Here is a 10,976-nt window from a genome sequence, read left to right as displayed (position 1 = left end):
GATATTCATTTAACCCGTCAGTGGTTTTAATGTTGTGTCTGACTGTTAAAGTGAACCAAATATAACACATACACATATAAATACCATGTTCGATTTTTTTTATTTATTTTTTTTACCCCTGGCTCGTTTGTATAAAAAACAACTTGATAATTAACGTAATTCTGATTGTGAACCAGCCTGCAAAATGAAAACAAAGTTGCACCAACTGTGCTTTTTGTTTTGCAGCTGCAGTACTCTTTTTCACCGCAGGGGGGAAGCACGAAGCGCAAACCGGAAGCAGGAAATGTAGTCACGTCAACGTGCGAAATTCAAACTTCTGTAACAAAACATCGGTCTGCCGGAGAGTTTTACCGTGTGGTTAACTGACGCTGCCGTCTTCCTCTGTTTTCGTTCAGGTAAATGCAGAATATCGAGTACTGTTTTGGTTCAGTTAGAGTTTATTGTAGTTACTTTTACCAAGTGCAAGCGGTATTAATGATTTATGTTGGCTACAGTTATGCAGTACTTGACGTTAAGCTAGCTAAACGGTCACAAACTGATAACCAGTGAGTGCCAAACTTAGAATAGTTTTTTTCGTGTCTGTTGCCAATATTAAGCATTTTTCTCTCCAGGAAAGTTTACCATCGTTCGCCGGAGCAGGGAAGATGCCAATAGAAAGGACGGAGCATCGCGGAGCGGACGACCTCCAAAGATATTATGAGGTTTATGAGACTATCGGCTCAGGTAATGCAAGGGTTAATTAATGCATTTAAGAAAACAATTACTATCTGTATCGTATCCTCTCTGAACCCTGTGTGTGTTTTTTCTTTCTTTCTGTTTTTCCCCAGGAGGTTTCGCTAAAGTCAAGCTGGGTCGACACATCTTGACAGGAGAGAAGGTTGCCATTAAAATCATGAATAAAAAGGATCTTGGGGTAAGAAATGAAACCGGCAATAGAAAAATAGGGCAGTCAAACACAAAAATATAGCTCAGAGTATAAAATGTTAGAAACAATTATCACAAGTTGTTGCATTCAAAAGTGAGGCAGCCTAGTTGTATGTTGGTGCCATTAGTCTATACTTGTAAGAGTTTAGTTCAGTCTTTATTTAGATCTGATAGTGAAACAGAGTGACAAGCAGTGAAATAAAAGATTAAATATTTACAAATATGTACCAGTTAAACTGCTATTAAAACTGCTATGAACTACAAAGGGAATCATTCCTGCCTGTAAAACTCCTCCATCTAATGCACAGTACACACTGCCATAGTTACACCCTTTTCCACATCCTCTACAAAAATAGTTTTAGAGTAAAATGTCAATCATATGTAATTTCTGTAATGTTCTGGAGATTGAGCTATTTGTATATATTGGAGCTCTTGGCTTTATTTTGTAACTTTGATAATATAGCAGATATTTAATTTAGTTCAGTATGTTACTCTTCTTGTTGTCTTGGAGCAACACTAACCACATAATGTCCTTAGCATTAATAAAGTATTCTGATTATCTTAAATTCAGAGTTTACACTAATGCAATTTCAGCCACTAGAACACAGATCAGAAAGTTATTGGCTGCATTTGTTGTCCATTTATCAGCAATAACAGCTGTTCAGCCAATAAAATTTGTTTCATGTTTGTCTGACAACAAACTGGTGATTTCCAAACGCACCAAGCAGTAAAATAAATTTGTGTTCCTAACAGAATTCAATTTGTTATTAAATTTTGTTCCTAAATGTCTGTAACTGTTAACTCAGTTTCACTGGTCTTTTGGTTTAGGTGCATGCAGGTCAATTAATCATGACATCCATCCATCCATTCGCTTCCGCTTATCCTTTTCAGGGTCGCGGGGGGCGCTGGAGCCTATCCCAGCTGTCATAGAGCGAGAGGCAGGGTACATCCTGGACAGGTCGCCAGTCTGTCGCAGGGCTAACACACAGGGACAGATAACCATTCACACTCACATTCATTCGCACATTCACACCTAGTGACAATTTGGATTATCCAATTAACCTATCCCCACAAGCTGCATGTCTTTGGACGGTGGGAGGAAGCCGGAGTACCTGGAGGGAACCCACGCAAACACGGGAAGAACATGCAAACTCCACACAGAAAGACCCCAGCCTGATGTTGGAATTGAACTCAGGACCTTCTTGCTGCCTAATCATGACATATCATTTATAAAAATCAACAACTGACATTTGGCACCTTTCAATACCTATATGCTGGAACTGCAATTGAAATCTTTTTGGCCGACTAATGATGGCGGCCTTCAACTGTTATGTTTGCTCAAGCGTTCATTTGTTTACAATAAGAGTAAGATGACCTCGCCCTGAGTTGAGCCTTTAATCTGGGGGAGGAAAAGTCACGCCCTGGCATTTGTCCTGTTACCTTCCAAGTAATGCTGAAGCTTTTCTAACACCCCATTTTCCTCTGCAAACTGGACCTTGTCTAGAACAAGAGGTTTCAGAAAACATTAGTATGGGAGTGGTTCTTCTGAAATAACTCAGTCTTTTGCTTCAGCACAATTCGCGGCTCTTGCTCGTCTTCAAATAGGCAGAACAAACAAAGGATAATGTTTTTTAAAAAAGAAAGAAAGTGTACAGTGCAGTAAACACAGTATTTGTATGTATAAATAATTTACAAGAAATCCCCGTGTCTCACCTAGGATGACCTACCCCGTGTGAAGGTGGAGATCGAAGCCATGAAGAACCTGAGTCACCAACATATCTGTCGACTGTATCAGGTCATAGAGACCTCCACCCAGATATTTATGGTGTTGGAGGTAAGGGCATAAGCAATGCGTTATGTGAGAGTGAATATAAGCTTAAGATTAATTTCTGGGGTTCTCCTCTCCCCCAGGATTTAATTTTAATAATAATAATGATAAATAAAACTATGTTATCATTATCAACTTATTTTAAGTGATATTGACTTGTATGCTTATCAAATGGCCTAAAATAACATGAAAAGCCACAAATTTTTTTTCGGTAAGGCAACACAGTTTTTTTGATGCAACTATATGTGGGCTAGTTGAGATAATTATCCCCAAAACCTGTTTTGAACCAGAAAAATCCTGAATTCTTTTTTCTTCTTTCCCTCAATCTTTCATTTTACTTTCAGTACTGCCCTGGTGGGGAGCTCTTTGACTACATCATAGCTAAGGACCGCCTGTCTGAGGAGGAAACCCGGGTCTTTTTTAGGCAAATTGTGTCTGCAATGGCGTATGTCCACAGCCAAGGATACGCACACAGAGACCTAAAACCGGTAAAAAACCAAACAAAAACAGCCACCAAAGAGTGTCATAGATCAGTTGTGGCTGTAATATGAATCTAAAAGTTTTTCTCTTTGAACTCTAGGAAAACTTATTGATTGATGGAGACCACAACTTGAAGCTTATAGACTTTGGCTTGTGTGCCAAACCTAAGGTATATTACCAAATTCCTTTTCCCTCTTTGTGTGTATTATAAATATTTAGCATCAGGGCGAGGGAAAAACTTTCTTAAGGCATTTGCATTAGTTCTGCTGTTTTACCAAGGTACTCCTCAGTCTATTGTACAAACTAGTTCCATGCATAACACACTACACTGGTGCACGACATGAGACAAAGCAGCACTTATGTAAAATTTGATTACCAGGCATATCTTTTTTTTCCATCATATTGAACACAGAAAAACCACCCAGGGTCCTAAATATCTTTCTGAAAGGTTGTTTCTGAGTTTGGATTTTTTTTAGCTACTTTGGAAAGTGTAGTAGTTAGATATGGGTAAGGCTTTAGTGTATCCTGATAGATATGGATGTTGCAATGAGGAAAAAAATCTCAGACAAACATCCATTTTATTTTTCAGAAGCATGGGGAGTAAAATAACCATAAAAGCACATCATAACTAAAACTTAGACATGTGTATGCATGCTGTACTCGATGCTGTGTATAATCATGACCTAAATATCATGTGGTGGCCTCTTGTAGGGAGGGTTGGGCTATGAGCTGATGACCTGCTGTGGGAGCCCTGCTTACGCTGCTCCTGAACTTATCCAGGGAAAAGCGTATATTGGATCAGAGGTATGACATGTTCTTTGGTAAATACAACTTTTAGAAACGCTGGGGTTTTAATTCAAAAATTTCTGAAGTCGCAGAATTTGCATTTGGCTTTTACCAAGATTTATGAATACCTGCCTGTTCCACGGTTCAGGTTTTTCATGGTGTCGTGATCACATTCGCTGGCGTGCAATTCAGTGCAACTGAGCTGTGAAATGTTATCTGTAACGCATGAAGCTGAAATGCCGCTGTGTGGTGTGTAACCCCCTCCTCCCAGGCTGATGTATGGAGTATGGGAGTGCTGCTGTTCGCTCTACTCTGTGGACACCTGCCCTTTGATGATGACAACTGCATGATCCTCTACAGGAAGATTACAGTAAGAGCACTCTTATTTTTAAAACCTTTCCCTTAAGTTCCGGGTGCTGCTCCTCAATTTTTGTGGGCATTCAAGGAAACTCACAGCAAGCTGTTGTCTTATCATTATTATTATTATTTTTTAATCGGTTTCTTGATGTCTTCTTTATTATCAGAGGGGTACATATGATAACCCAAAGTGGCTCTCTCCAGGTAGTATCCTCCTCCTCAACCAAATGTTACAGGTCAGTCAGTTTACTTGCACTTGTCTTTGTATACCTGTCACCCTCTCAACCTGTGATATGTATCATTTGTTTACTGTTCTCTAGAAAACTTGATTCTTTTTAATTAAAACTGAGGAGCAAATCTTCTTTTTTGGTTGAATTACAGTAAGATGCAGTTATGCATTTGCCACATAAATTTATTATAACAGAACACCTCTTACTCTCAGTAAACCTAAAAGCATTCTCCAAGATTTGAAAGCAAATCTGTTTCTGCTACAGATTGTGGATTATGTAGTTTTGTGCAGGTTGAGTTGTAGTTTCTGCATGTGTCCTGCAGGTGGACCCAAAGCGGCGTCTGACTGTCAGACAGCTGCTGGACCATCCCTGGGTGATGAAAGACTACAACAGCCCTGTGGAGTGGTACAGCAGGCAGCCGGTATGGACAGACACACGAAAAAAACTACATAAGAAAACTCATAATTGCAAATGGTAGCGTTTGCTGTGACATCGCTTTTACAGCCTTTTTCAGGCTTTTCCCCTTCTTTTAGATTGTCCAGTCAGCATACAAGTCATTGTTCTGTGACATTACCATAGTCCTTAACATCATTTTCTTTTTTCATCGGGATTAGTGTATTAAACAAGAACAGTCTGCAAATGCACATCTCCACCAAGGCTGAAAATTCCACACTGTACATGATGTGGAACCAGATTAGTGTGTGATACATTCTTGAGATTTTGTCTTCCAAGTTTTGTTATTTTTATGTGATATGCATGTGTGAAGATAGGACTGTGATATGGATGTGTGAGGAAATGACCAGTTTTGCCCTCTGCTGCAATCCTGAAGAATCCTTCAAAACAAAAGTCTCGGATCCAGATAAACTCCAAAAGTTAATTGGTACTAAATTAGGCCAAGCCTGAACCTCTGTGAACACATTTTTGATGCAAAACCTTCTTCAGCTGTTTTGAATAATCCTTCAAACAAACAAACCGAATCAATGAAAAACCTCCTTGGTGATGACAATAAAATTTGTCTGTTTGGGGCTTCGTGTGTTCAGTTTTATCTTTGTTTTGGCTTTTGTAGCTTGGCTACATAGATGAAGACTGTATCACTGAGATGGCAGTAAACATGAAGCGATCAAGACAGAGCACCACAGCGCTGGTGAAGGAGGTGTGTGTCTGTGTATATGCATATTTCAGCATCATTATGTTGTATTTATCATATTATACTAGAACTTGTACTTAATTTCTGTTAGACATCTACTTAAGTACATCTTAAATTATCTCCCGCAGTGGCGATATGACCACATCACAGCCACCTACCTGCTGCTGCTGTCTAAGAAGCAGAGGGGAAAGCCTGTCCGCCTGCGCCCTGAGCCAGCTGTCTGTGAGGACTCCTGCTCGCCTCTGCATCAGGGACTACAGGTCAGATTTAGGACCAGACCTTCCATGATGCTCTGCTCTTTTAAAGCTGCTTACAGCTGGATTTACTAGCACTGATACATTGTGCAGTTATGGATTTTATTTTATTTTATTTTTTTATTCTATCTCTGTTAGACCAGAAAAGCTCTGCACTTCAGTGAGGATGAAGACGCTTTGATTGTGGATTCCTTGGACATTTGCTCAGACTACATCGATGATTGCCCCTGGGTTTCAGTTCCACAGCACACACCCCAGAGGGTCAGAGGTCAGCCAGATGGAATCACAAAAAAAGACACGGTATGTGGAAGTTGCTATAAGTATAGATATCTCTTTTCTTTCATGTGTCCAAATGAGTAGACTGAAGAAAAAGGTAAACTCGGATTGAAAGCCTTCTCTTTAGACACGCTGTCCAACCACGTCAGAAGCTGGATGCGTTTAGTCGTTCCAAATGGCCACGCTTTAAGGCAGAGTGACAAACCAGCCATTGTGGGGAAGGGGAGGCAGATGTTTAAATGTTTAGAAATTGAAAGGACACCCACTTTTCTCGCCAGGGTGGTAAACATAGAAAAGTATTCCAAATAACCACCTAATAAATCCAAAGCAGAGAGCGACCAATCCCTGATTTCTCTCTTACTGCCATATGTCTGAAAGTACAGTCTGAACGGGAAGTTACAGATACTGAATGAATAAGAAATTCTCCAGCTGATACCTAAAAGAAGCAGGAGGGTGAGGTTTTGGGTGCTTTCTGGCTATCTGAAATGCAGTTCAGATAAATCCCAAATGCAGCTTTTTTCTGAGACACCACATTTGTCTTTTGGTATTTTTAAAGAGGTTGGTATCGCCATCGGTGGAAAAAGGACATCCTTCAAGCCCGACCCCAGAGAGGGCGCGAAAAGCGACACCTCGCTGCCATAGAGAGAGGAACCGAGAACAGGCCAGCGAGAACAAGGAGAATAATGATGTCCAAGACAGAGACGTTGACATTTTTGCCTTGCCTCCACCTCGAACGCCTGTATCCAGTAAGAAGAATGCACGCTTCAATAAGAATGTGTTGACCACACCCAATCAAAATGCTAATATCAACAGCCCCAAACCCAGTGTGGCCACACCTAAAGGTAAGAATCATTTCTTAATAGATTCTTGGTCACTCAACCAAAGACAGAAAATTGAGTACAGACAGTACAGAGCTCTGGGCATCTTACAGTTTATTTGTACTGTAATTGTTGTTCTCAACAAGGGTTTGAAGTGCAGTGCCTATTAGATCAGATTCGCATTAACCAGCTGCCCCTCTCCTCCACTCACCCCCTGCCCCCCCTTCATTTATCCGTCCCTCGCTTGGTCTTATACAGCTCTCATAATCACAAGTGCCACAACCACATGCCAAACATTTGCAAGTAAATTGTATTCTGGTAATAAACTCATTTATTGGGTCTGTTTTTATCCCAAAGCCACTCATATTTCTGTGATTTAGCTGTCATTTTGCCACTGAAAATGGACACACACACACACACACTTATCACTGTCAACTCAAAGGTGAGGTTATTATCAAGAAGCAGCTAATTCTATTCACTTATCTGTGAATGAAGGACACTAATATGAACGGAGAATCATTAAAGTCTTAATTATTTGTCATAGCGACTTGTCTGCTCACATGTCCAGCCTCATTAGATGCCTCTATAAATTCAGCCACCAGCTCGCTGCAGCTGACCTAGTTGATGTTGAATCCTCGGAATACGGCTCAGACCCGTTCTCTTTACAGCCTCCTGCTCTGCAAACTACAGCAAAGTGCCAACGTGCTACTTGTGACTTACTTGTCCTCATATCTCTCTCTCAGACTCACACACACACAGAGTGGTCTATGCGTGTCTGTCCCTAGGCGTGTGCTGTGACAGGTGTAGCTGTCTCTTTCCTTTGCTCACTGTCCCACGTGGGCTGTAGTGACATGTGTTCTCTTACCACTAAAGCCTAGCTCTCTTGTGTGTGCGTGTGTGTCAAAATCGTTATTCCTTTGTGTTCACAACTCCAGTGTCAAAGCCAGCCAGTTCGATGCATAAGAGCACAGGGCTGTTACCTAAGCGTTTTCAAATTTATTCTCATTCCAAACACTTCTCCCTGTTGAGTGACCTTGGGGTTGGTAAAAAACAAACCTTTATCCATGTTGTGTTAGTGGTATGCTTTATTTTTTGTGTTGTCTTTGATCAGCTCTTGATTTAAACTAGAGTTCCTGAGTGACAGTGAGTGAAACATTCATACCCCATACTGACTATACTTCTCAGGAGCTTCACGGTTATATCCCTAACAACCAAAACAGTCATAGCCAAAAATGTATTATAAGAGGGGTTTATTTGACACTGAATTTCACATGAGTTATCAATTTTCATTGGATTTGATTTTTCCTTATTGGTTAATGAAATACTCACATATTTATAGTTAAATTATTTTGCTATAAAATTCTGCTGCTTGTTAAATTGGATTAAACCTGGATTCCTTCTCAGGGCCATCACAGGGTGATGACTGGTTATAAAACAACGTCTGTGTAAAATCTATGGTGAAACAATCCTAGTGCTCACTTGATGTATGACTTCAGCAGGCACTGAAGACAGTCCTGATGAGTTTATGGCCTAAATCGATAATCGATAAGGCATACTGAATAAAACATGAACTGTGGTCTTTATTGTGCTTAGTGACACAAATAAAAGCAAGTATTCTTTAGGCTAGCCAACCAAATGAGCATTCAGTGTTTGTTGCTTTCTCAGTCAGATCCACCAATATGTATAGAAGTTCTGTGTTTGCAAGGTAGTACGTTTTCAACTTTCTTAATGCACTTTTTTCTGGTAGGTGGAGATGGCTCATCCAAAGAGCACAAGAAGAGAGCAGCAGGGAACAAGGATCCTGCAAATGTAGAAATCATAGCCTTCAGCCCAGAGCGGAGGTGAGTAAAGGTTCCCTAAATGGTGCTTTTCCTTCAACAGAATTTATTCTTTACTTTTAGTCATAAGAATGGGTCATAAATGTGTTCTTGAGTCCTTGAAACCAGTAACATGTAAGCCGATGGGAAGGGCAGTTCAGGATTCCTCAGCTAAAGTGAGGCTTTTTTTTTTCTCCTCTGTGCTCTTAAGGTCCAGGTCACTGGACTTGGCTGTCACAGGAGACAGTGGGAAGAAGAAACGAGGGGGAAAGATGTTTGGTTCCCTGGAGAGAGGTTTGGATAAGGTGATAACCATGCTCACGCCAAACAAGCGACGAGCTCTGCGGGATGGTCCACGTAAGATTAAGGTAATAGAAAGCCGAAAACCCCCAAAGCAGATCCATCATCAGTAAAATAAAAATTCAAAGACAATTAATTTACAGCAAAATGATAGAAATTCTGATCAGTGGCTTGGTTGTGTTTTCCACCAGGCACAGTACAACGTGACTCTGACCAGTCAGACCAATCCAGACCAGGTGCTTAACCAGATCCTCTCCATCCTGCCGGAGAAAAACATCGACTTCACACAGAAAGGGTAAGAATTCACATTACCTCCCTGTCTTCTGACTGGTTTGCTCACTCTTGGACCAAATTTGAATGTTTCCACATTGCCTTTCCTCCAGGTATACTCTGAAATGTCAAACCTGGGGTGACTTCGGGAAGGTGACAATGGCGTTTGAACTGGAGGTGTGCTTGCTGCAAAGGCCCGAAGTTGTCGGGGTCCGCCGCCAGAGGCTGAAGGGAGACGCTTGGGTATACAAGCATCTGGTGGAGGACATTCTCTCCACATCCAGTATTTGAAGGGGAAAAAAGCACTTTCTTACCAGTATCTACTAGTCCTAAGTCAATTCGCACTGGCTTTCTTTGCTGGAGAAATACCACTGACTAACCAATGAGTGATGCAGATACATGGACAATGATCAGTCCTTCATTGTTGTTTGGAATATTGTCCGTAGGCTAGTCCGGAATTCCCAAAATACATGCTACATTAAATTTATGAGCATTACGTTTCAGGATCCTGTCTGTACAGTGTGTTTTGTTTTATGTATGTTTTATGAGTAAGCTTTATGTAATTGATGTAAAGTGAGTTGAGGTGTGTGTGTGTGTCTGAAATGAAACAGGACTTCTTACACTATACCTTCCAGCTTCTTATTAACATATTTATGTTTTCTTCTTGTTGTTCTCCCCTGTAGATGCAAAATTTTTATGAATAGGATGAAGTGTAAAGAATGACTAATTCTCTGTACACATGTTTACAGCTTTCATCATGTTTTTATGTGGTTATATTAAATGTCCCTTTTTCTGTCTTGGTTTCTGTGTCACATGGTGTCTGTATGTTTTTTCTGAAAATGCAAAAGCAGCAAAAATAAATGATTTTCGCATTCATGAAGACAGATGATTGAGATGAATTCAGCTACTTTCTTAACTTCAAATGTTGTTTATTCATTCAGCAGTTGATGGAGCAGTGGTGTGTTTTACACTCTTGTCATCAGCCTTCTGTTCGTCCTCTAGGCTTCACTTCACTTTGGTAGAAAGATTGATGGTGATAGTTTATCTTAGCGAGTTTTTCTAAACATCTACCGTAAATGAAATGAGCAGTGAAAGGTGTCATATGTCTGTAACGTTTCTCACCTCAGATACTTTTGAGTTTAAGACTACTAGCGAACAGACTTGTGGTTTTAACCGACATTTACTACGAGCTGCAAAAACAAAAAAATAGTTTCCAGTATTTTGTAAGCATTAGTAATCATTGTACAGTACACAGATAAAACATGGTGTATAAACATACTCCCCACCCCTCACTGGGTCAACATAATAAAAAAAACTTGAACTGGTGTATCATGATTTTTTATCATTTTTATGGCAGGAATGCCTGTGAGAGCATGATTGTTAGTACTAAGTGAAAGGCTGAAGTCATGATGAACATTACCTGCAATTTTGAACAGACTAAATAAACAAACCCTGGTGAAAGACATTAAATGGTAACATTAAGACTATT

General features: G+C 40.2%; 1 protein-coding gene across 2 annotated transcripts; it reads left to right on the top strand.

Annotated features, from left to right (window-relative positions):
- Positions 1-299: 299 nt before the first annotated feature.
- On the top strand, positions 300-10,114 carry melk (maternal embryonic leucine zipper kinase). Of its 2 annotated transcripts, none has more exons than XM_035906202.2 (18): positions 300-395; positions 612-723; positions 828-913; positions 2,642-2,758; positions 3,097-3,240; positions 3,333-3,401; positions 3,944-4,036; positions 4,290-4,388; positions 4,543-4,611; positions 4,928-5,026; positions 5,672-5,758; positions 5,881-6,012; positions 6,145-6,306; positions 6,839-7,124; positions 8,854-8,941; positions 9,129-9,285; positions 9,409-9,512; positions 9,601-10,114. In XM_035906202.2, the coding sequence occupies exons 2-18, from the start codon at positions 645-647 to the stop codon at positions 9,776-9,778; spliced, it is 2,049 nt and encodes a 682-aa protein (XP_035762095.1). In that variant the 5' UTR covers positions 300-395; positions 612-644; the 3' UTR covers positions 9,779-10,114. The 2 variants fall into 2 exon arrangements, with proteins under 2 accessions (XP_035762095.1, XP_006787333.1); XM_006787270.3 differs by having other exon boundaries at positions 8,848-8,941.
- Positions 10,115-10,976: the final 862 nt, after the last annotated feature.

Source organism: Neolamprologus brichardi, chromosome 6 (genome assembly GCF_056152115.1).
Source record: "Neolamprologus brichardi isolate AB-2024 chromosome 6, ASM5615211v1, whole genome shotgun sequence".
Taxonomy (NCBI): Eukaryota; Metazoa; Chordata; class Actinopteri; order Cichliformes; family Cichlidae; genus Neolamprologus; species Neolamprologus brichardi.
This window is presented reverse-complemented; position numbering and strand designations above follow the sequence as displayed.